Source organism: Enhydra lutris, unplaced genomic scaffold (genome assembly GCF_002288905.1).
Source record: "Enhydra lutris kenyoni isolate GAN:26980312 unplaced genomic scaffold, ASM228890v2 scaffoldscaffold60, whole genome shotgun sequence".
Lineage (NCBI taxonomy): Eukaryota > Metazoa > Chordata > Mammalia > Carnivora > Mustelidae > Enhydra > Enhydra lutris.
Genome location: NW_019154144.1, coordinates 7,131,477 through 7,158,391, shown reverse-complemented (window position 1 = coordinate 7,158,391; position 26,915 = coordinate 7,131,477). Strand labels below are relative to the sequence as shown.

At 33.1% G+C, this 26,915-nt stretch overlaps 1 protein-coding gene across 5 annotated transcripts in view; it reads right to left on the bottom strand.

Annotated features, from left to right (window-relative positions):
* LOC111158523 (neurobeachin) overlaps positions 1 to 26,915 on the bottom strand; it is a 672,328-nt gene that overhangs the window by 390,580 nt on the left and 254,833 nt on the right. For 4 of the 5 annotated variants that reach the window (XM_022520602.1, XM_022520603.1, XM_022520605.1 and 1 more), the window contains 3 exons: positions 18,276 to 18,430; positions 15,850 to 15,976; positions 580 to 707 (listed from right to left, as the gene is read on the bottom strand). In XM_022520602.1, coding sequence (XP_022376310.1) covers positions 580 to 707; positions 15,850 to 15,976; positions 18,276 to 18,430 — 410 coding nt within the window. Of the gene's footprint in view, positions 1 to 579; positions 708 to 15,849; positions 15,977 to 18,275; positions 18,431 to 26,915 lie in introns of those variants that run through there. The other variant, XM_022520606.1, reaches the window with a different exon arrangement.

Here is a 26,915-nt window from a genome sequence, read left to right as displayed (position 1 = left end):
AATATTTATAAAATGAACTTTTTAAAGAAATAAGGCTTCAGAGAACCGTATTTTTAAAAGCTGCTCTCCTAATACTGATACATAATAATCATTTTATCTGCTTTCCCTTCTCACTCCATTTAAGCAGCTGTTGAGTAAAAAGACAATAACTTCATCAATTCCAGGTAAATATTTCTTTACATTTTTTCAGTTAAGAATTTTCATATTACAAATATTATAAGAATAAGAAATCACTTACAGAAGCAGGGCTCTTAGATTTGAAGGAAATTTTAGAGCATATTGCTTAGTAAACATACCATCCTCATGAAGGATACACTGCAGCCCTGGTAGACTAGGATTATAAAAGCCAGAGTCTCCTAGTCTAACACTTTTTCAAAATTCTCCATTCTGTTATGAGAACATGTTATTTTTAAAAATGAATAAGAAGAAAGCATGTATGACTATCTTATTGGAATTTGTGGAAGCAATGTCTTTATATTCTTTTGGCAATAAATATTCCTCCAGAAGTACAGATTATATCATGAGTAATAGATACATTATAGAAAACTAAAATAATTAGAATAGAGAGAGAAATCATACCTTCTATCAATAGCTCTTGTCCATGACTGCCAAGAAGTGTACGAGATAGGAATGGGGCAAAGTCTACAAAAATTTCACGAAGAAGAGGAGCAACTTTTTCTAAAGCTCTTTCAAGTTTTGCAGTGATGCTGTTGAAATTAAGACATAAACACTAGTAAATATAATTCAATACAAAAAGTCAAATAAAGTTAACTTCCAAATTAAAATCTTGAAAAATCATAAAAGTACAATTCTAACTCATGGAATAATAACAGCTTCAGTAGAGGGGACACCCTGTAGAGTTTCACATCAATCATAAGGCTACTCTAAAGACTGCAGCCAAAGTAGAATGACCAGGGGTGCCTGGGTGGCTCAGCTGGTTAAGCCCAGGACTCTCAAACTGGGCTCTGGTCATGATCTCAGGGTCATGAGATCAAGCCCTCCCTGTGCTCAGTGGGGAGTCTGCATGATATTCCCTCTCTCCTTCTCCCTTTGCCTCTCCCTGCCACGCTCTCTAAAATAAATAAGCAAATCTTAAAAGAAAAAAACAAAAGTAGAATATTCTGTGAAAGGCATCTGGGATTCTTTAACCTGCATGGGCCACAGACTCTGCTCCTGGTTATATTATCTTCCATGACTATCCTTCTATCTATGAAAGAAAACTGTTTTGAACACCTACTACATGGATCATTGTGTCAGTTACAAAGAATTAAACTTTGTTCTCTAGAGTTGCCTAAAAATTTCCTGAAAAGCTAGATAAATAAGGGGATAACTAGAATTCAGTGTAATAAAATTAAATTGTTGTGCTTAGGTAGGCATTTTTCATTTCTATTACTATTTTTTACTAATTCCTACATTATCTTTTATATTTGTTCACTGTTAAATTTTGAGTTATATGGCCTCACATAAGCACTATTTGACAGTCTTGAAAATACTTCAAGCAGTATATGTAAAAAAAAAAATAGGAGTAAAGACTAATTCTGCTCAAGCAAATAAATAATCTGGTAACATCTAACTATCTCTCTTAGGAGTAAATGCTTTGAAATAAGACTGCATAGACTGAAATGCTGGTTCTCTCTTATGCTACCTAGGTGAGCTTGGGGCATTAGAATTCCTTTGCCCTAAAATGAAAATAACCATGGTGCCTACGGGTGAGCATTAAATGCACTAAGGCACGTAGAGTGCAGAGAAAACTACCGGGCACACAGTGAGATGTCAATAATGGCAGCTCTTATAATAGCTACTTTGAATAAAACAAATCTATATTTACTCTTAGAAAATGTAGCTCTGATTAAAAAACAAAATCAATATAATAGTATAATGTTAGAGGAACACACACTGTTCTACACAGAAGACATGTACAGCAAAAAATTAAACAATGCTTCAAAATAATAAAAGTTCCACCACAAAGCTGTGTAACATTTTGCTATATGTGAGGAAAACTTAAATGACAAAAAGGTAATTAATCATAGGATAATTTTCAATATACTACTAATATTTAAAACTAAAGTACTGCATTGTTGGTGATTAAATAGGGGTGACGGAATAATCTAGGATTCCTTCTTTCCCAACTTGGAATCATGTGATCTGAATCATTTAAGCACTCAAAGCGTCAGCATTAGCACTTCTATCTGACTTTGTCTCCTCTTACCTGGGTCAAAGCTTTAGAGAAAGAACTTAGAGAGGAAACTGGTGTGGCACTTCCACAAATACTTCAAGAGAATATTCCAGAGGAATAAATTTGAGCAAGAAAAAGGGAACTGGGTGGGGCTTTGAAGACATGCTGAAGATACAGAGAATTCTCAATATTCTCCCTTACTCTGTTATTCCCGAACTAAGTAAGCACCTTCTTTACTTTTTTATTATCATGTTTAATTAGCCAACATATAGTATATCATTAATCATTGGTAATGCTGTTTAAACACAGACTCCTAGAACCCCAGCCCCATAACTTCTGATTCAGCAGGTGTGGGTGTACTGTGAGAATCTGCACTTCTAACAAATTCTCAGGTGGTTTGCTACTGCTGATCCAGGAAACTCACTTTGAAAATACCTGTTTTAATGAGAGTATTTACTACTAGTAAATTGTAATAAAGCAGCAAAGGGAAGGCTACCTGAAGTCATAAAATAATCATAATAACTTATCTCTGATTGTAGTGAATACAGACAGAACTCCTTTTTTATATCTATTAATTAATACATTCCTTCTAATCTCCAAGATCATGTCCCATAACTTCCCAGCTAACATAATAATCCCCTCCTCTAAGGAAAGATGAGTAAGAATGTTAAGAGCAAACCTATGAAGAGGGGATAAATCTAGATGTTATTATTTGTTTCTGTACCTAAATTCTCAGTGAAGCATGAATACTTTTATTTAAGAATAATTAATAAGAATGAAATTAAATTTAGAAAATTCTTAGATGTATAAAGGTTCACATCATAGTTATACTATTGTAATATATTATTATCTAATTAAATTCAGGTATATTTCTTCCCCAGGTTATGACTTTTTTCCATAATTTATGGGTTTCTATATGACTTACAGGCTTCAAAATTACAACAGTATTGTTCTGGGTTACATATCAAATAGAAACTTCAATTAATTTAATAACTAATCACATAAGTGTGTGCATACATGTGTATTAATGACTTAAGGGTAAGGGATAAAAAGGAATCCCTACAATAGTATAAAACTCAAAAGAATATTAAATGATGCTCTTATATATCATTCTGTAACCATAATTTTAATATTCTAATGGAGAACAATGTAACATTTTACCCAGTAAGAAATCAAAGGCTTTAAGTACAGAAAATCATCATCAAATAATACTGCCAGATTTAGCTATCAAACAACAGCCTATTCTAAGTGGAAAAGTTGCACCTTTTACAGTGAAGAAAATGGATAAGTTTTAGTTGTTGTCATTAATATTTATAGATTCCACACAACGTATTTTAAAGGAAAGTAAACATCAGATAAAGTATGTGATCCTCATCTTTACACATTTTAAATTCTCAAAGAACATGATATAAATATAGATCTCAGCTTAATACCCTCCTCTATCACCAGGCAAAGAACACCAATCACCAAAAAAAAAAAAAAAAAAACCAAAAAAAACCCAAAAAAAACCCCTGATATTTCATTTCTCATCTGAGAAAAGTACATAATGTAGAACTTCTTTTTCTCAAGGCATAGCTGAAAAATTTATCTGTTAACATGTTTTAAAAAAAAAGTTAACACTAGAGAACTCCTTGGCCTTATGTCCTATCAAAATAAATGAGTTATTCTCTTCATTTTGAATATAATTTTTTTAAACAGTACATGTAATAACTACCAGAAAACAAAGTTCTTTGGTAAATTATTTTGTAAGAAAAATTGGCATATTTTACTTGATTTAGGGAAAAAATTAATAATTTTTCAGTTTCATTTGAAAGCTTATTTTCATTTATACAAGAAACATTAATTCAGTAAAAGACACCTTATGCACAAAAAAATTTGAGGTTTCAGGACATGGGTAATTTGCCCTGTATAGTCTTGAGTGAGATTTATAATCTTAACACTCTAGCAACTTCTTAGTATTTAGGAAAGTTCTGAAGGCTGAAATGCATTCTCTCGAGCTTCTCATTTCTCTCCTCCTACTCAATTTTTTTTTCATTCCCTTCAGTCACATTAATGATGCTTATGATGTTATTTTGACATTGGCTATTTTTCTTGATAGCTAAGTGCAAATTCTTTAAAGAGGGAGAATTACTGATTTCCATGAATAAAACTACTGTTGCAAGTTGGGTAATTTATCAACCACTCTCACAAATTTTCCAACTACAAAAACAAAATATTCAAAGAAAATAATAATGTTTTAGATGAAATGTTAAAGCATCAATGCCTGGATTAAGATAACATGATTTAAAACAGAAGAGTTTTATTATTATGGTTTTAAAAAACACAATTATGTATTGGTTTTTACTTACATTAAGAAAATCTCATTTATAGAGATTTACAGATTCCAAGAAATTTTATGAATAAAGATATAATTGTTTCATGATAGGAAAAAATGTATGAAAATCCATCGAATCTTGCCGACTATAACTGACCTCAGGACATAACAAAAGCTAAGGCGACTAACTAACTTAATCAGCAGAAAAAGGTAAGATTTTTGTCTCACTTTCTAAATTAATCTCCTTACAAACATGTTTCACTACAAAGTATTGATTATTTTCAAATGTTATATGCTTTGGAATTCTAGAAAAACACAGTACCTTTACTTTCCTTTAGGACACTGCTTATGCTGTGAGTACTATTTACACTTTACACTTATGCCACTTAATACATTTATAATTCTTACTTTTGGTTTTAACTTTTTGTATTCTCCTAGGTCCTTAACATATCATAAATACAACAAATACTTAATTTAATTTTGTACATTAAAGTTCTTAAATTTCTTCATTCCTTAAATCATATAAAATGGTTATATATAATAATAAAATCTAGAATGAAAATAATTATGTAACTTTAAGCAATGTACATAATAAGAGAGCTTAGATATAAAGGAAATTATTACACTAGTGAATTCCACAATAGATTTCATTAATCAAATGTTCCTGGGTAAGTTAGGAAATATGAGCATAGGTAAATGAAGTGATTTGCTTAAGTAAAATTAGATAAAAAGAAAAGATTAGGAGAATATTAATGACAGCAAAACCGTAAATTGTAAAGTTGAATTCTTGACTGGCTATATACCATGACTAGGAAATGACAAACACTGACTTAAAATACTTAGTTTAGCTTTCACTAAGCTTCTAATGTGAAATATAGATACGTATATTTAAGAGAGAGCAAGCACGAGTAGAGGGGAGAGGCACAGGGAGAGGGAGAAAGAATCTTAAGCAGTCTCCATGGTTATCAGGGAGCCTGACCAGGGAATCAATCTCACGACCCTGAGATCAGAACCTGAGCTGAAATCTAGAGTCAGACATTTGGGGTGCCTGGGTGGCTCAGTGGGTTAAAGCCTCTGCCTTTGGCTCAGGTCATGATCCCAGGGTCCTGGATGGAGCCCTGCGTTGGGCTCTCTGCTCAGCCGAAGGCCTGCTTCCGTTCCTCTCTCTCTGCCTGCCTCTGTGCCTACTTGTGATCTCTGTCTGTCAAATAAATTAAAAAAAAAAAAAAAAAAAAGAGTCAGACGCTCAACGAATTCAGCCACCCAGGCATCCCTAAAATGTAATTTAACATTAGATAGCTGATGAGTAAATGCATCCTGAATCTCAGATTCTATAACCCTATGACCTACTGCTAAACAGTTTTTCTCAACTATAACTTTTTATGGTTACCCTAATCAAAACATGAAAGTGAAAAAATGCTTGCTTACTTTATTCCTCATGATCTTTTAAACTAAAAACTGACATTTTCTCCTTATTCTTTTTTGAAAGAATCACATACATTTTTAAGTGCATGAGTACAGGTGAAGAAAATAGGTGAACTTACAGAAAACTAAACCTAAATAGAATTCTTTTGCATGCAAGAGGTTTACTCTATATGGTAAACTAAATTCCAAATACATACTTTTCAAGTTTTAGGAAATGTAATGCTGGAATGTCTTTAGATAAGTATAAAGGCTTTTTGAAAGGCATGTTGGAAATTGTTAATTACATGTGTTTTAGACAGAAAGAAAACAAAACAAACAAATGGATAAATTCCTCCTTTCTAGTCAACTAGTCCAATAAAATATAACTGTTGCAGAAAAGACACAAAGCCCTGCCTGCACCTTCTTCCCCATAACCTCTATGGAACAAAGGGCTTATACATCTCAGAAAAGAACAGCAAGCCCTGCCACTTCCAGGGTAGCAGAGAGACTCTTTTGAAGCTGGAGAAAGGAACAGAAAAAAACTCTATTCTAAGGGAGGGCAAGAAAAATTCCCGAGTTCTAATAATCAAAGATTCTCCAACTACTTGGAAATGGGCAGGATCAGTGAAAAATCCTACTTCCAAGACCCAGGGCAATACCTGCCTAAAACCAAGTCTGAACCAGAAAAACAGGAAACAACTCCATGTCCACCGAAAATCAGGCTTGCAAGTACCCAATACAAATAACAGAAGCCTACTACTGTAGAAGGCGCCATGGTGTAGAGGACTTCGTTAAAATGCAGGCTTAAAGGAAAGCCTAAAAATCAGGGGAGAATAGGGTAAAACATTCTGACAGACCAGCCCCCAGATAAAGACAAGGTACACGTAAAAGAATTTAAGGCATGTGATGCACTGAGAGTAACTAAAACAAGAAAACACAGTATCTCAACTGCTGGGTAGATTGACTTAACCTACAACATTAAAGCCCCAGCATAAGAGGCAAGCCCATTGCCAGAATAAATACTATGAATGTCAGTTATCACCACCCTCTATATAATGTCCAGCTTTCAATCAAAAAGCATAAGACATACAAAGAAGGAAAACTGACAGTCAGATTCACAAACTAACAGAATGAGAATCACAGATAAACCATGTGTTAGAACTATCAAAGAATTTAAAATAACTATTATTAATATATTAAGAGTTAATAGTTGAAAAGATAAGTCCACATGCATAAACTGATGGGGAATTTTAAAACAAAGTAAGAAACTGTAAAAATGTTAGAATAAAAAAATATAGTAAAAGAGATAATAATGCCTTCAATAGGCTTATCAGTAGACTCAATAAGGTTAAAGGAGAATTAGTGAATTTAAAGATAGGCCAATTAAACAAACAAAAAGAGAATAAAGGAATATGTAAAAAGAGAGAGAGAGAAGAGAGTGTGTTTGCAAGTGAAATGAAGAACTATGGAAGAGTATCAAACAGTCTGTCATTAAAATCCTAGAAGCAGAAATGCATTAAGCCAAATAATGGCTGCTCAAATGTGTCTAAACCATAATCCTTGGAATTTGTGAGTACAATAAAATTCAATACACATAATCATAGCAACTCTTGGTTAATTATAAACACAAGAGACGTCTTAAATTTGATAAAGTATCTTTTGTAAATAGAGAGGAGGCATCATAATTAATCATGCTCAAAGCTTTCCATCTAAGATGAAGAAAATGCTTTTTCTAACCACTTTTATAGAAAATTGCATTGGAGGTACTAGGTGGTACTATAAGATAAGAAAAAAAAAGGTGCAAAGATTACAATAGGGGATAAAACTACCAATATTCTCAGATGAAATGACTGTGTATATACATATTTATTTAGAAAGAATTATAGATAAATAATTAGGAATAATAAGTAGTTAAAAGTTTCAGGATATTAGTTCAATATACCAAAATGGATTATATATGCCAGCAAACAATTAAAAATGAAATTTATAAAAGAAATAATTTACAATATAAAATATCAAATTCCATTTTTCACCTTGAAGGAATAAGATAGTTTAGAATTACCTCCCACACTATTAACTAGAAATAGGTACAAAATACAGAGAACAGCTGTTTTCAGGCAACAAAAGTAGCACAAAACCATAAACCCAATGAATTGATTTCCACCATCATTCAGGTTTCTTGCATGGAGGTATTTCCCTTATTTGTCCTTATTAGGACAAATACAGAACCCAGCAACAATTCGGGGTTGAAAAGACTAAAACCACAGTTCAGGCAGGCCAATGTGAATAGAATTTGGAGGACAGAACACCCAAGAGGAAAAAGTTATAAAGAGAAATAATTCCAATAATTGGAGTCTTCACTTGAATAACAATCTATGTATGTGACATCTGAAAGCTCCCAAGTTTAGAATTAGGACAAATTCTGAGGGAAGAATAATTATGAAAGAGCTATAACACAAACATTTCCTATAGCTCACAAAGGGCTGAGAGATGTCTGTGTTCCCTCCCACCAAATGAAAAGACCTCATTAAATACATTGAACATTCAGGAGAAATCCCAGCACACTTTCTTAGTGTAACAAAATTAGCCCAGGAATAAAGGCCACTCTGGACTTGCCTTAAAATACCTTAAAAGCATGCCTCATATGGAGGCATAGTCTTTTGAATAAATAGTGCTGGAGCAACTGAACAATCATAGACAAAAATACAAACCTCAATATAAACCTCACACCTTATAAAAAAATTAGCTCAAGATGGGTCACAGACTTAAAAGTGAAACTGTTTATGAAGCCACAGAATTTTATGGAAAACATATGAGAAAATCTTTAGGACTCCGTGGGGGTAAGAATTCTTAGACATGACAGCATGGTAAGTCAGAGTACAACAAAAATTCAGTTTTCCTTTGCCAAAGACCCTATTAAAAGGATGAAACAAGAAGCCACAGTCTGGAAGAAAACAACTGCAAACCACATTTCTGAGAAAGGCCTAGTATTTAGAAAATATGATGAACTCTGAAGGCTTAAAAATAAGAAAGCAATCCAATTATGAAATGGGTAAAAAATATGAAGAGAAATTTTAATACCGATGAGAAAAAGCACACAAAAAGATGTTCAGAATCATCTACTAGGAACATAACAAATTAGGAGCACAATGAGGTATCAGTACATACCTACCAGAATGACTTAAAAAAAAAAAAAAGACAACACCAAATATCAGTAAAAATGAAGAGAAACTGGATTATGTATACACTGCTGGTAGAAGTTTTTTTAAATAAAACTAATGAGGTACTTATCATAAAACTCAGTAATCTCACTCTTCAGCACTTATTTTTTTATTTATTTTTAAAGATTTTTATTTATTTATTTGACAGAGAGAGATCACAAGTAGACGGAGAGGCAGGCAGAGAGAGAGAGAGGGAAGCAGGCTCCCTGCTGAGCAGAGAGCCCGATGTGGGACTCGATCCCAGGACCCTGAGATCATGACCTGAGCCGAAGGCAGCAGATTAACCCACTGAGCCACCCAGGCGCCCCTCTTCAGCACTTATACTAGAGAAATGAAAACTTATGTTTACCAAAAAAAAAAAAAAAAATTGTTCATTGCAGCTTTTTTCATAAAAGCCAAAAACTAGAAAAAAACTGAATGGCCTTTAATGAGTGAATGGTTGAATGAACTGTCATATACCCATACCACGGAATACCACTAAGAAATACAAACGGAAGGATCTATTGAACAAGTTGGATGGATCTCACAGCTTTGCACTTAAATGAGAAAAGGTCAATTTCAAAATGCACCTCTAAAACACCTATGAGTCAAAAAAAAAATTATAGGGAAATTTAGAAAAAAATACTGAATGAAAATTAAAATATTACAATGAAATTTGTTGAACATAGGTAAAACAGTCCTTTAAGGAAAAGTTGTGGCTTTAAAAGCTCATATTAGAAAAGAAGCTCTAAAATCAATGGTCTAAACAAGGGGTCAGTAAATGTTTTCTCTAAAGGGTATGGTAAATATTTTAAGCTTTTAGACAATACTATAGAGAGGTTACAACTTAACTCTGCCATTGTAATGTGAAAGCAATCACAAGCAGTATATAAACAAATTATATGACTATATACCAATAAAAGTTATTTTTGACATAAACTGGTGGGAGGCAGATTTAGCCCATGGGCCATAGCTTAGACTCCTATTATCAGTTTCCATCCAAAGACTCTAGAAAGAGAAAAAAAAGTAAGCCTCAAATAATGAAAAGGAATTAGTAAGAGCAGAATTCAGTGTAATAGAAAACACACACACACACACACACACACACACAAAAGAAGCTAATAGCTAATTTCTAGAAAAAAATCTAATATTGAAAAATCAATAGCTATTCTAATACTGATAAAATGAGGAAAAGATATTAATTAACAAAATCTGGAATGAAGGAGAGAACATCAATAGAGATCCTACAAATATTTTATTCTATTTTAAAAGAATGAATTTATTTGCGAGAGAGAGAGAGTGAGTGAGAGAGAGGGAGAGAACACGAACTGAAGAAGGCACAGAGGGAGAGGGAGAAGCAGATTCCCCACTGAGCAGGGCACCCAAGAACCTGGGATCACAACCTGAGGTGAAGGAAGATACTTAACCAACTGAGCCACCCAGGCACCCTACAAGTATTTTAAAATAATAAAATATAAAAACTTTATGGCAATTAATCCAACTATTTAGATAAGATGGCTAAATTTTTAGAAGTCATCAATGACCAAAACTGATGCCAAAAAACCCCACCCCCAATAAGCAAAATATGAATAGTCACTTATCCATTAAAAAAACTTAATTTGTAATTTAAAACTCTCCCATAAAGAAAATTTCATTTTGATTTGGCACCACTGGTGAATTTTCAAACGCTTAAGGATAAATATCACTAAAACTACAAATGACACTACCTTACACCTTGAAAATAATAAGGAAACTACAGATAATATAATTATTGAGTTAAGAATAGTTCTAAACCACCACAGTCTACTAAAATTAAGTGGATTAAGCAAAGCTACAGGATATAAAGTCAAATATGCAAAAATATTGTCTGTCTTTTTTTTTTTTTAAGATTTTTAAAATTTATTTATTTGACAGACAGAGATCACAAGTAAGCAGAGAGGCAGGCACAGAGAGAGGAAGGGAAGTAGGCTCCCCGCCGAGGAGAGAGCCTGATGCGGGGCTCGATCCCAGGACCCTCAGATTATGACCTGAGCCGAAGGCAGAGGCTTTAACCCACTGAGCCACCCAGGCACCCCAACTTGTCTTTCTATACACAATAAACATCCAGGTAACATGTTTCATTTTTCTTCGGTCTACTGAGGTATAATTGACACAGGCAGTCATCAATTTCCTCTGTGTTAAGATAAATTTATTTGCATTTTGTATAAATGGAGACATACAGTATTGGCACTTTTTTGTTTGCCTTTTAATTTAAAATTGGAAATTTAAAGTAAAAAATTTAATTAGAATATCATCAAAGACAAGTAAAAATAATAAAAATGACAAAAGTAAGCATAAGACCTTTACAATGAAAACTACATTAAGTTGCTGAAAGTAAAGATCTCAGTGAATGGATATAGATAATGTTCAAAGATTGGAAGACTCAATATTATGAAGACATCAATTCTCCTTAAATTTAAAGATTCAACAAAATCCTAATTAAAACTGCAGCTGTTTTCTTTTACAAACTGTCAAGTGCAAACAAATTCTAAAATTTATATGAAAATGCCAATAACCTAGGACAGTCAAGCAACTGTAGAAGGGTAGAGAGTTAGAAAACTTGTACAACCTGCTTTAAAGATTTACTGTAAAGTTGCAGTGAAGAAGACAGTAAGGTATTGGCATAAGAATAGCCATATAGGTCATGGAACAGTATGGAATCTAGAAATAGATCCACACATAGGTGGTCAACTGATTTTAAACCAGTGTGCCAAGATAATTCAATGATGCTGAAAAACTGATATGAAAATGAATAAAAACAAACCCCAACATTTTCCCCACCATACACATAGAAATTAAATGAATGGATCACAGACCTAATTATAAAAGCTAAAAACTATAATTTTAGAAGAAAATGTAAGAATATATTCATGACTTTGGGGTAAAGATTTTTTAGGACACTAAGACACATACCACAACAGAAAAGACTTTTGAAACAATGGACTTTATCAAAATTAGAAAGTTCCTATTCTAAACACTTTTAACAAAATAAAAATATAAAAGTGAACAGAAAAATTATGTAGTCTAACAGAGGACATATATTCAGAATATATAATGAACTCTTACAACTCAGTGAGAAAAACAATCTAATTTTTTTTAAACAGCAAAAGATTTCACTGGCCCATAACACATACAAAAAAACAAACCTTCTCACCATTAATCATTAGGAAAACTGAAAATAAAACCAAATGAGATATGCTTACCTAGCCAATATAAAGCCTTAAATTAAAAAGATTAACAATACCAGTGTTGACAAGAATGGAGAACAAATTGGTACTTCTACACATTGTTGACAGGAATATAATACGATACAACCACTTTGCAAAATAGCAGTTTCTTATAAGGATAAGCATATACTTACTATACAACCAGCAGTTTTACTCTAAGTTATTTACCCAAGAATGTATGTCCAAGACAAGCCTTATACTCAAATACCCACAGAATATTAAATGTCCACAGAAAACAAAAAGAAATTGATAAATCTCAGAATCTCAAAAACTGAGTGGAAGGAAATAGAGATACACATAAAAATATATTCTGTATGATTCCATCTACATGAAACCCTAGAAAAGTCAAATTTAAGTTACACTATTAAAAAGTACATAAGTCCCTATGACCCTGCAATTGCACTACTGGGTATTTACCCCAAAGATACAGATGTAGTGAAAAGAAGGGCCATCTGTACCCCAATGTTCATAGCAGCAATGGCCACGGTCGCCAACCTGTGGAAAGAACCAAGATGCCCTTCAACGGATGAATGGATAAGGAAGATGTGGTCCATATACACTATGAAATATTATGCCTCCATCAGAAAGGTTGAATGAATACCCAACTTTTTTATCAACATGGACGGGACTGGAAGAGATTATGCTGAGTGAAATAAGTCAAGCAGAGAGAGTCAATTATCATATGGTTTCACTTATTTGTGGAACATAAGAAATAACACAGAGGACATGGGGAGATGGAGAGGAGAAGGGAGTTCAGGGAAACTGGAGGGGGAGGTGAAGCATGAGAGACTATGGGCTCTGAAAAACAATCTGAGGGTTCTGAAGGGGCGGGGTGGGAAGTTGGGTGAGCCTGGTGGTGGGTATTATGGAGGGCGGGTATTGCATGGAGCACTGGGTGTGGTGCATAAACAATGAATTCTGGTACACTGAAAAGAAATTAAAAAAATAAAAATAAATTTTAAAAAAGTACATAAGTGTTTGCCTGAGGCAAAGATGAATGAATTACATATGGAGCAAAAGGGAGCTTTCTGGGGTAATGGGTGGTTTTATAGGTATATAAACTGATCAAAACTCATTAAAATGATAAAGTCCGTTGTTTCAAAAGTATACTCGAAAGGAGTATTTTTATTGAGTTGAAACAATATAAATAAATGGTCTCAATAATATTGATTTGAAAACTAACTAGAGAAAAACAATAAATACAAAATATTAAAATCCTAAGAATAAATGAAATAGGAACGTGTAAATTTCTGCCTAGAAAACTAAATATTGTTACTAGGAAAAACTCAAAAACAAAACGAAGAAATGGGAAGAATATATGATGCTCATAGTTTGAAAATTTCAATACTGAAGGAGATCTATACATGCAATATAGATTTTAGTTGTACTAGATCCATGAATACCATTCATAGCCAAACTCCATCAAGATTTTTTTAATATGGATACTGACAAACTGATTCTAAAATTTAAATAGAAATGCTAAGTATCAAGAATATTTCAGACTTTATTGAAAAAGAAAAGGACCAAAGTGGAAAGATCTTATTCAACCAGATACTGACCTTTATTAAACCTAAAGCTAATTATGACAGTATGGCACAAGGACACACAGGCAAATGGGGCAGAACTGAGTGGCAAACCAAATCCAGCATTTAGGGGCACTTGATCTGTGACAGAGTGGCAGAGATAGGAGGACGGAAGAGTTTTTTAAGTAAATGATGCTGGGTCATCTTGACATTCATATTACTCTACCTCCATTAAATCTACAGAACTCAATTCTAAATGGACTGTACGTATAAATATAAAAGATAATAAAGCAGCCAGGAGATAAGGTGGGGAAAACGTAGGCAAAAATTTCATCTATAATAGAAAAAGCACTAAGAAAGACTTGACAAATTGAGTTTCAGTAAAATTACAACTTCTGTGGACCCAAACAGAGCATATAAATGAAGAGAGAAGTCACAGAATGGGAGAAGATATATATAAGACATATAATCTTCAAACGAGCCATTTTCAAATACATAAAGAACCTTACAAATTACTAACAAGAAGAAAAACAACTCAATTTTTAAAAATTGGAAAGAGATTTCAACAGGCAAATCACAAAAGAATAAAACCAAAAGACCAATAAATATGTACGGAGATGCTCACCCATTAACCACAAAGAAAATGCAAACTACAAATACGAGGAAATACTTCCACCAAAAGTCTAAAATATAAGAGTGACCGTACTAAGTACCATTGAAGTTATGAAGAAACAGGAACTCTCATACGCCGCTGCAGAATTAGTAAACTTTTATAAGCACTCTGGGAAATTGTTTGGGATTATCTAGTAAAACTGAACACGCACAATCAAGTGAATCAGCAATTCTACTCCTTGTTATTTACCCCACAGACATGCACGCAAGCAAACGTGTGGCACACTCAAGAGTAATGTGCAAGCAGCATCACTGCATAAAAAGCAGCATTATTTGTAATAGTCTAAACCTAGAAAATTCCAAAATGCCCATCATCGGTAAAAAAGACTAGTAAATTATAGTATCCAACCACAAAGGAATAAAAATGGAATAAAAATAAACTATTACTACATGCAACGTAGATGATCTCATAAACAAGGTTGAACAAAAGACGCTCCAAAACAAAAGAACATGTACTGTGCAATTTCATTTACATAAAATTCAAAAAAAGACAAAGATGCCCTCATATGAAAAGTCAGGATTATAAATCTGAAGAGGAGCAAGATTACTGACAGGAAAAGGAACACAAGGTGGGGGCTTCTGGGGTACTTGGAACACTGTATTTCCTGACTTGGGTGATGGTAACATGAGTGTCTTCACTGTTTCACTGAGTTTTTATACTCTGCATTTGTGTAATTCTTGAATTTAAAACATGAATACACATCGCTTCTCGGCCTTTTGGCTAAGATCAAGTGTAAAACATGAATGAATACACACACACACACACACACACACACACACACACACACGTATGTGTGTGTCATTTAACTCTAAGACTGTGGACTAGTCTTCTAGGAATGCTCTGTGATGTGCTACCATAAATTTTTATCTATTCAGCATGAAGAAAAAGATAATGCTCATTTATTCAATTACATGTGTTACATATAATTTTGCAGATTTATTTTGAAAGTCTGTATTTTAAACTTTTCATCACCACTGCAAAGATGCACAATGTTATCATGCTACCATTTGTTCATGTTTTTACTGTAACAGAAATAGTAACATGCTATATGACAATGGATGACAAATCCAGCACGGTCACTGAGCATCTGTTTAGGCTAAACCTCTGTTTAGGCTCTGAAATATAGTGAGTGACTTTTAAAAATGCCAGAACAATACAATTATGCAATACAGCACAAAATTCATAATTAGCTCTTCTCAAGAATTCTTAACTATACCTTTGTATTTACTGTGTAGTGTTTCACTATGTTTGAAGATGGAGTTGGAAAATGAGTATAAAAGTTGTTATGTATACCTCATGTTTTCAGCCGAGTCTTCTGGCATTGGAGCGACAGTTTGTACAGCTGGAAGGTTTTTGCTGGTAGCACCGTTCACAAAACTAGAAGAGGAGGAAGAGGAGGAGGACCCTGAATCCACGGCACCTGTTCCCAAAATAATAATTTTTAGCCTTAAGCATAAATTTATTTAACAAAATAATTTTCATTATATCATTACTATCTGATTTTGAAGATTTACTCATCTGAATTTCAAAACAGAATTCAACAATTAAAAAATCATTTGGCCATTATACACTAATAACTCTTATAAATTATAACTCTTATAATTATAAATTACAAATAATAGCTGTTGCATTAAAATCCAGTTGATTTACTTATAATAATCTAACAGAAGTACATTATTACAAATGGGGTATAAATAAAAGACATCAACAAATGAAAATAATTTTAGATAAAATGAGGCTGATAAACAATTCAAATTTAGAAATGAAAAATTTATTTTTATTGCTATATTGTAATATTTTAATTTTCACCATCTAAGATATAATTTACAACGAACTGAGCATAAATTTGTGGCCCTGAAGCATCAAATGCTTATTTTGATAAAATGATTGTTTTAAGAAGGGCTATAATGAATATAATTGTACCTGCTTTTAAAATAATGAGTTCTCCTCAACGATACCAAGATGACTTTGGAACAGACTTTTCTATAATACACCATGTAAGTATATTAAAGAGCTGTGGAGTTGAGGGACATCTAGTGTTCCTAAATATTATCTTATCTCACACTAATTCTCATAAAACTGAACTGCTACTGGGATTCTGCTGCAACACTAACCTGCCAAAACTGCCAAAACACTAAACTACAACTGCCAAAAACTAAACTGGACAATGGGCCCGGTTTAAGTGTTGGTATAAAAAATGTGTATGAGTGTGTGTGTGTATGTGTAGGTGTGTCTGTGCATATTTCTGAGGCGGACGTTTAATTACTTACATTTTATTTTCCACTGTAATATTATGTACTTTATACTCTCATTAGATTTCTTGCTACCATCACTTTCTATATCTATTATTAATTCATAAAATAGAAATGATAAGGAAATATAACTTGTTTCATATAAAGATAAAAAAGAGGTAATTTAATTTTCCTTTAACCTCTCTCTTAAAAATAAGGAATTATTCATTAGACACTAAATGTAGATTTCTTTCAACTATACTGGCATATTTTCAAAATCTTAACATGTTTTTTGATATATATTTTGGTAAAACAGTATTTTTCTTCCTATTTCTAGAAAGCAGAATGAATATATAGAATGAGATTATAAACTGTATAGAAAAACTTTGAAGTCTTCAGACAAGCTGGATATATTTATTTATAATATAGATAAACTAAGGGTGCTATGTTCTTTAACACAATGCCATTACTAATGTTTATTTGCTAACATAAATATGCTTGATAGAGTATATTCTACTTACTAAAACCCCATAAATGTGTTGGTCATGATATGTCAGACTCAGGTGGTATGATAAACAGGATAAATACAGAAAGCACATAGAAGAGCTATGAAATTAATAAAAATGGGAAGAATTTAAGTAATGATAATAGATGGAAAAGTTCAAGGCTATACAGTTTGGAGAAGAGAAGGCTACTATAGTCAGGGAAGAAAAGTCAGGGATCATCTTGCGTTGTATAAATACCTAAAATGGAATCACAAAGATTTGGGTAAGGATTTATTTAGCTAATAATCAACAGGAACATTTCTGGAAATTTACATAAATAAAGGTTATTTTAGGCAGGCTTTTAAAATTTGTAGTGATTTGGAATTTTCTGTTCCTAGTATCATTAGGAAAATGTTGGACAATGAATTGGATACAACTGTAATCTAAGTACATAAATTAATTCAATGTCAAATAATGGTTCTTATTCACATACATTTTTTTCCCCATCACCTTGAGGCTCTTGCAAACCATTCAGGTTCTTAGGGGAGCTCTGCCTTTCCTTAGAGGATTTTGCAAAAAATATACATTAGAATTCAACCAGTAAATGTCACTAAATCTATTTTCTATCACTAACATATTTTGTGATATTCTTGATATTATTTACTAATTTTTATATATCAAACTTCAATGTTTAAATTGTCTTTTGGTCTTGCTCCCCAAATACCTTTCAGCAATCTGATTTAACTCTGAAAGTAAACAGAACTGTGTTTTGAGAGGACTCAAAACAAAAACAATAGTGTCCTCTAAAATGACCACTGAAAATGTCTTAGAAGTACAGACAAATTCTGAAAGGTGGTAACATAAAGTAGAACCTTCTTAAAGATTATGACAATCCCAAATGATCAGAGCAATTTAATTTTTAAGATCAAATAAGCAGAAAAATGAAGATAAAGAAAACAGAAAGAAAAAGATGAGGTATCACAAAAATATATAAGGACAATACCTGTTGTATTAATCATACTTTTTGGTGTAGCTCCAGTAGCAGCAAATATATTAGAAGTACTGCCCGTTGGCAGCCCACTTCCAGCAGCAGTGGCTCCCACAGTGGTTACAGCCAAACTACCTGGAGGTGGCTTCTTAACAGGTACCACAACACTTCTGGAAAGTAAGAAGTGATGGAAAATAACCAATACAAGGTTTAAGATGAAATCCAACCCTGCTACCACACATACAGTCAACATTTAATTGTCCTTTCTTTCTTTCTTTCTTTCTTTCTTTCTTTCTTTCTTTCTTTCTTTCTTTCTTTCTTTTTCGGAGTCCAATTTCATTGGTGAAAGGGATATGGACATTAGGATATATTGTGAAATGTGTTCACTTTAATTCATTTGGCAAATGTTTATGTAGAATGTGGAGTTTGCAAACCTTTCTTAAGATGGCTTGTAGGCTATAATCATGAATCTGGAAAAACTGGGAAAATGTGTGCTCAAGTTAGAACATTTTCCATCTGCATAGTTTTTTGGCAAAATATGCATAAAATGTCCTTCTTATCCATATTATATTCTCCATTTGTAAAATAGTCATAACATAAAAACCATTCCAAAAGCCAGATTCTGAAGCTTCTTCATAGTAAAGCTAAAAATTAACCAAGGACTACTGAATAACATCTAATGGCATAGTAAGGTTACAGTTTATTTTTCTGAAAAAAAATTTAGTTATTTTTCATGGTTGTTATAATGAAAAAGAACTCAATGATACACTCGATACTCAGTTAAAGATTTATTTAGCTTTCAAGACTTGACATTTTGAACACAGGTGTTTCCCATGTTACTTTAACATAGATGAATTTCACACTAAAAAATTCTGAATTTGTCATTGTGTTAACCTGAAGTAATAAGTGAGTATAATTTTAAAAGATAAACTATTTATCTAAAATAGTAAGTATCTTTATTTCTAAATAAAGTATTTAGTGAAGCTTCATTCTTCTCAAAGTATACAGACTGCAACTTCATAGAAAAGGTATTTACCAGTGTTACTCAACCATCACTGAGCTTTTTCATCTAGAGAGTAGATGTATGAGATGCTATAAGCTCAAATGTCATGCTTGAAAACTAATGACTGACAGTACAAAACTCTTCAAACTAAACTAGTTCTCGTAAATATGCCTATACACATTTAAAAAATTTTAATTGTCCCATTAAAAAGCTTTACTTAAAATTGTATCAGTGGCTTATTCTCAAGTAAGTCTATAGCTTAAGCTTCCTTAATAACATTGTTTTTCCTAGAAACACTTATGTTGCTGTCTTCAATGATTTCTTCAATATCAAAAAACTAAATTTATAAGAATTATTACTCTCAATTTAAGGAATACTTAAAAAAACTTTTTTTGTGACCAAATGCATGGCAGTCTTAAATAATTTTACTCATGCCAAAAAATTTCTACATTATCTCTTTCTGGATATTTTCTTCTTTACTCTTTATAGGTGAATCTAATTTATTAGACTCAACCTTGAACTCTTAACTATCTTGTCTAATTTCCAAAAGTACACTTTATGCTTTCAACCCTTACATTGGCCATTCCTCATCCAATGCCTTCGTTTATTACATTGAGAAGCCGTGTGACATTATGGAAAGAAAACAGGACATGGAGCTAGAAGACTAAGTCTTGAGATCTAAATCACTATCAAGTTGAGTGATTTTAAATTTCAGTTCTTCATTGCAAATATGGCAAGATGAATGCCATATACTTCACATATAACTGGAGAAATTAAATGAGATTGTATTTAAAAGGTTTTTTTTTTTTTTAGCATAAGCTGTCTTATAAATAAATGTTATTATTACCACTGTGTAAAGTGAAATAATTCTCTGCCTACATCATATAGGGCAGGTGGTTATACTGGTCTATCAAAAGAAAAAAAACTAGTATTTTGGGTTTATCATCAAAACTCTTCTCTAAACTTCTAAACTGTTGAGATGCACTATTTTCCTGGCTCTCCAGCAAGAAGACAAAATTATCACCTCTTGATTTGAAAAAAAGTCATTAGTAATCTGTAACACCTTTTTTTTTAACAACTCATTAAAATCCCTGTGGATAAAATAAGAAACACGGGCTGGTTTATAGTGCTGTGAGACAGATTTATAGATTGTAGGAGAACTATCACCCAAAATTCCTAATTAACAGGTCATCACCAAATTTGGGCAGAAACTTTTATTAACGGACTACTACAGGCATCTTGTGAAGTGCTGAGGCTATGCAAAATATATTATGAAAAACAGTTATATGAATGAGAAAAAAATTTAATCTCAACAACCTGTAACAATAGCTTGTAAATAAACACAAACAACATTAAATGCCAGTCTACTTAAGAACTGAAAGCATCTGGTTCAATAGCAATTAATGTGAAAGTCTTCAGACACTTCATTGACAGCAAACACAGCAGATCTGGTAGTGCAAAATGGCATTTAAATATAGTAAAACAGTGGCTAAAAAACCCAGTTTTCAATGACAGAGGGATCAGAGTTAGAATTCTACCTTCCACAATTTCTAGCTGTGTGGTATTAGGCAAGTAAATCTCTCTAAGTTCCATTCTCCTCACCTTTAAAATGAGACTTATAATAGTTTGTAGCTTATAAGATTTTTAAAAAGATAGAATGATATAATACATATAAAATGTTTAGCACTTTGCCTGGAATATCATGTGATCTGTAGCAATTGTTAGGACTGCTATGGTTTCCAAAAGTGCTGATGCAACCTAGGTCTGCACCAGCAACACTACACAGTTTTGAAAGAAGCGATAATCCTGACATACTTTCTGATTGTCGGACCTCATAAACAAAATCTTGTGTGCAGTTTTAGGCATCATATTTCAAGAATAATGACAAACAGCATCATGCCCATAAAAGAAAAAGTCATGGGAGGGAATGCTGAGAGACTAGAAAATTAGAGTTAAAAAAAACACAAAAACAATAACTTTTTTTAAAATCTGAAGGTATATGAAAAGGAAGTAAGAAGAAACTCCTAAATATCTACCTATCAAATTAAAACCAACAGGAAGAAGATTCTCTAGTAACTTTTATGAGCTCCAGTTTCCAACTACTGATGTGTTCAAATGACTAGGATGATCATGTCACCGGGGCTGGGTTGAGAGAGGTGGGAAGCTGGTTTTGACTGACTTCTCAGATCCTGTCTCAGTCTACAACTTCATGCAGCCTACTCTTTCTTCTTTGACTATAATGGCCAGATGGTTTACTAGAATCAGAGTACTATACATTCTGTTCCTTAACATCATTCCTTCAACACTGCCCATTCCCTAACACATCAAAACATTCTGTGTCCTAACAATCTACTTTATAAATAATCTGAACATTTACATTTATTAATATGTGTTGATTAACATATTATGTGAAAACTGAACTTTTAGCTCTTACAAAATCTTTCGGTGACTCAACATGTTCCACTTGGTAACTTATTCTATCCGTACCAAAAGGCTTAACCTTACCTAGTAGTCTTCATAACTATCGTGGGTACCCATTTCGATTCCATGAATACACTAAAGTATACATAAAATTCTGAAGTGCATACACTTTTTCTAGGGTGAGCAAATAATTATCTGGGTTTCAAAAATACAGCCACAAAAAAGTTAAGAGCCACCTATATAGACTATTAACATATTCCACTCTCCTTCTAGATCTGCTATTCATACAGATGCGTACATAGAATCCTCTATACTACACACACATTACCAACTGCATTTTTCTATCTCAAGAATATTGTTTCCATGTTTTCCCACACAATTTCACAATTATGCTCCATACCTTAAGACAGCAAACTATAAATAAGTAGATGATTCCTCTGTACTACATAAAACTCATGCATACTCTAAGGTTGTGAAGGTTATCATCAAAACAGCACAAGCCAAGAAATTATTCAATCTAATTCACATCAACAAAATGTTCCATCCAGTGATTAACTATGTTTTGTGATAGAGTGAGTGATATATAATACATATAAGTGTAAATTTTCCATCACTGAATTTATCCTATCTCAAAACCAGAAATTTGGGCTGTAATCTGAGATTCATTTGTTCATTCATTCAACAAATACTTACTGAGCCTCTGATATGTTAGAGGCGGTTCTAAATTCTGACATATAGAAATACATAGTACAAACAAAACCTCTGCCTTCATGGAACTTATATTCCAATATGGAGAGACAGAAGATACAATAACATGAATGGGTTAATACAGTATATGAGACGGAAAGTGCTATGAGAAAAATAAAGCACAGACAAGAATAAGAATTGCTTAGAGAAGACTTACTAAAAAAAGTAGTATTTGAGGAAACACTGGAAGGTGCAGGAGGAAGCAAGCTATAAATATCCAGGGAAGAGTGTAAGACTGTCACAGGCATGGCTTGTTTCCTTCTCCTAATGTCCTCCATGCTATTCCTTATGTTCCACAAATTATAAATGAAACCACATGAAAATTGTTTTTCTCTGCTTAACTTATTTCACTCAGCATAAACTCCTCCAGTCCCGTCCATGTTACGCAAAAGTTGGGCTTTCATCCTTTCTGAAGGCTGAGTAATATTCCATTGTGTATATGGACCACATCTTCTTTATCCATTCGCCTGTTGAAGGGGTATCTTGGCTCTTTCCACAGTTTAGCTATTGTGGACATTGCTGCTATTGGGGCGCCTATGGCCCTTCTTTTTACCACATCTGTGTCTTTCGGGTAAATACCCAGCAGTGCAATTGCTGGGTCTTCAGGTAGTTCTATTTTTAATTTTTTTAAGAATTTCCACACTGTTTTCCAATGTGGCTGCACCAGCTTGCATTCCCACTAACAGTGTAATAGGGTTCCCTTTTTCCCAAATCCTTTCCAATATATGTTGTTTCTTGCCTTGTCAATTTTGGCCATTCTAACTGGCTAAACTGGTAAGGTCTCAACAAACCATGAAAGACTATGGACTACGGGAAACAAACTGAAGGTTTCAGGCGTGGGGGGATGGGCTAGCTCAGAGATGGTATTAAGGAGGGCATGCATTGCATGGAGCACTGGGTGTTACATGCAAACAACGAATCATGGAACACTACACCAAAAATTAATGATGTAATGTATGGTGAATAACATAATAAAATAAAGAAAAAAAATAAAAGCAAAAGCAAAAAAAAAAGTGTCACAGGTAGTGGGACCAGGAAGAAGGCTAGTGTGAGTAGAAGACGTGGAGGCTTGTAAGAGGTGAGACCAAGGTAAGTGGGGTTCTGATCATAGGTCCTTATAGTCCATTGTAAAGACGTTGGCTTTTTCTCACAGTGGATCAGAAGCTACTAAAACCTTATGAACAAGGGAGGAATTTTATTTCAGGTTAAGCAGGACCATTCTGGCAGTTGTATTAAGGATACATTTAATGGGGAAAGGGAAAGTAGTGGAAGACTAGTTAGGAATTTAGTGTAATAAACCAAGCAAGAAATGATGTAGTTTGGATCGGAATGGCAAAATATAGTCAATCTTTTGACTATATTAAGAAGGCAGAGAAAACAGCATTTGCAGAAGACTGGATGTGAGTGTGAGAGAAAAGCCAAAGATGATGTAAAGATTTTTGCCTTAAGCACCATGAAGGGCAGAGCTGCCATTAACTAAGATAGGGGTGAACATGGTTGGAGCAGTTATTAATCATCCAAATATGTTGAAAAAACTATTGGATAGAGGAGTCTCTACTTGAGGAGAGAGGACTGGGCTGAGACATAAATTTGGGAATCATCAACGTAAATGCTAATTAATGTCAGGAAATTGGATGAAATCACCGAAGAAGTGAGTGCAAGTGGATAGGAGAAGTGGTTCAAGGACAGAGTCTTGAGAGTTCATTAATTATTTCTGTGACTCTTATAAAAAGATTCTTACTTTATCTGTATATTCGAGATTTGGCCTATGTATAAAGTAAGATAGTGAAGATAAGAGTTTTTCAATAGTGACTCATCAAGGCAAGTGAGTTTTGTAATTATTTGTGACACCCTAAAAGAATCCCTTTCTTCTTTCTGCTCCCTCTCTCTTTTCTGTAACACTTATTGAGCACTGACGGGTTAAAGGAATACAACTTCCCTGACAAGTTTGAGGGATAAAAAGAAAGTAAGATATAACCCATGCCTTAGAGATACCTGAAGGAAATTCAAGAAACCAACAAATCAACTGTGCAATATATCTCAATAACTGCTTTGATCAAAGTTATGCACAGGATCTTTCAGGAACACAAAGGATGTGCATTATCTGGGAACAGTGAGCTGAATCTAAAAGTAGCACAATAGGAATTAGCCAAGAGGAGAAAAAGTTCAGTAATAAAGCCTTAGTGAGGCAAAGGGATAGGAAAAAAACATAGTAGACTGAAGGAACTGAAAATACATCCTTATCACTGATAAAAGGTAAGGACATTTCAAACTAAGAAGTTCATCATCTTTTATTTTGTAATATATTTTGTAATAAGCAAAAATTATTTCAGAATTTTTATTAGTTTTGCATTTAAGAAAAATGACCCTGGCAGAAATGTGGAAGATACACTGGCTGGGGTGGCGGAGACCTGGAAATAGTGAGGCCAGTTAGGAGATAAGACAAAGAATCCACTTCAGAGATACTGAGGGCCTAAAGTGAGCTGATAGCTTTGGGAATGGACATGTCCTATCTTTTCTGGAACTCTGGTCTTTTAACCAAGTTCAAAAATAGCTATCTGCTACTTTTTTGAGACTAATTACAAGATCATTTCATTTATGATAGGGTTTGGAACTTTATGGGACTTTTAAGAAATAATGCATTATTTTATATGCTGAGAAAGCCAAAGAGAATAAAAGTAACATCACACAACTAATTTTGTAATCCATTATTATTATTATTATTATTATTGAGATCCATTATTAATGACTGATTCTCCTAATTTCCAGATTAACACTCTTCCCTAACAAGGCTTATATAAATGCTAAAAATTTATCTGGAAAGAAAAAATTGAAGCTTAGGAAAGAAACAATGTTACTGACTTTAGGCTGATAGTACAATTTATTGCAGCTCATCAGAAATCACAAGGCTACTGCTATGACATTTTCCTGTCTTGTATGTCTTTATTTTGTAAAATATTTAGAATACCAATGAAAAAATATGTTTAAGAAATAATCGAGTATTTCATTAATCTACTCCTTAAAGAGAGATACTTTTTCAGCTCACTGACTTGTCTGTGTAAATGCCAGGAGAGACAAAGGCAACATTAGGGACATTAGGATACCACCATGCTTAGTCAAAACTGCATCTTCTGGCAACTGGCCTTAAAATACTACACCCAGGACACCTGGAGCATAATGAAAGCTGGAATTTCAGTGCCTAGACTTCATAGATACCTTGAAATGTAAAGGTTGGCAGACTTTTAATCAATTTGGCTTACAATTACTTGTTCATCCTTTAAGTGATACAAGCAAAACACTTCACAAAAATTAGTAAAGAAAGAGAAATGGAAGTCCTCAGCAGTAATTATAATTTTTAATAATCTTTAATCAATGTAGGTAGATTCCATCATTTATATCAAACATTTCTTTATTATTTTCCCTAAATTGTCATCCTTAGCATTAATGTTAAAAATGATAATATTAAAAAGCTAGAGAGAAAATAGCTACCCAAATCTTATCCTTTAAGTTTAATAATATAAAGGCTATCTATATTGCTTTTTTGGTCCTATAATATTTACAAATTTTATTTTAGGGATTTTCTTATTCAGAGAATAAAACACTTGAAAGTGAGGAAATTAGGTTTGAATGGAAAAATATACAGAACATTCTGTCTGAACTTATCAAACCCAGTGATTTAAATGTTAAGAGGGATTGTAAAATCAAAAGAGATGAAATATAAATCATGTAAGATCAATGTTTGTTATCCAGAGAAGCAACACAATTGTGAGTTTTTTGTTATATCCAAGACATAAAATAATTTTCTAAAACAGAGTAACAGTTAAAAGGAAGAAGCATATTGTCCTCTTTCCCCTGCCCCATCTTTTGTCCAAACTAAGGGTGGGGGGGGGAGAAATAGCTTAAAAATCCCTGGGGAATTAATACTGACCTAAATCACAAATATATACCAAAATCTCCAAAAATTAAAATCATGTGGACATATAATATTACAATCTTAACATAAAAGATAGGATAAAACTTAATTGGTGGTTTTAGAGAAAAGCATTACACCAACCTAAAAGTTACACAGGTACTAATGTATAAAAAATATAGCTCAGCTATTTTATAAACAATAAATCTATATTTAAATCTCTCAAAAGAGATTGCATTGCTGGGAAACTTCTCAATTTGGCTTATGTGTTCTATGATGAGATTATTAAGCACTTCTGTCCAAAATAAAACCATGATAATGTTATCATTTCCTAACTGTATTTTCTCTATATACAGTGTTTCCTCACTATAGAACAGTACCAGAGAATCTCTAGCATTTTCAGCGCTTTACATTCATAAAAACAAATTTGTTAGGGCCACTCAGTGTAATCAGACATTTATGAAAATTTGCACAGGTGATGACTGGAAGAAATGGAGGAAAAAGCATCAGTACTTTCCAGATATGTTAATAAGACTATTTATACAGTATTTCATAATACAATGTGAGAAAATAA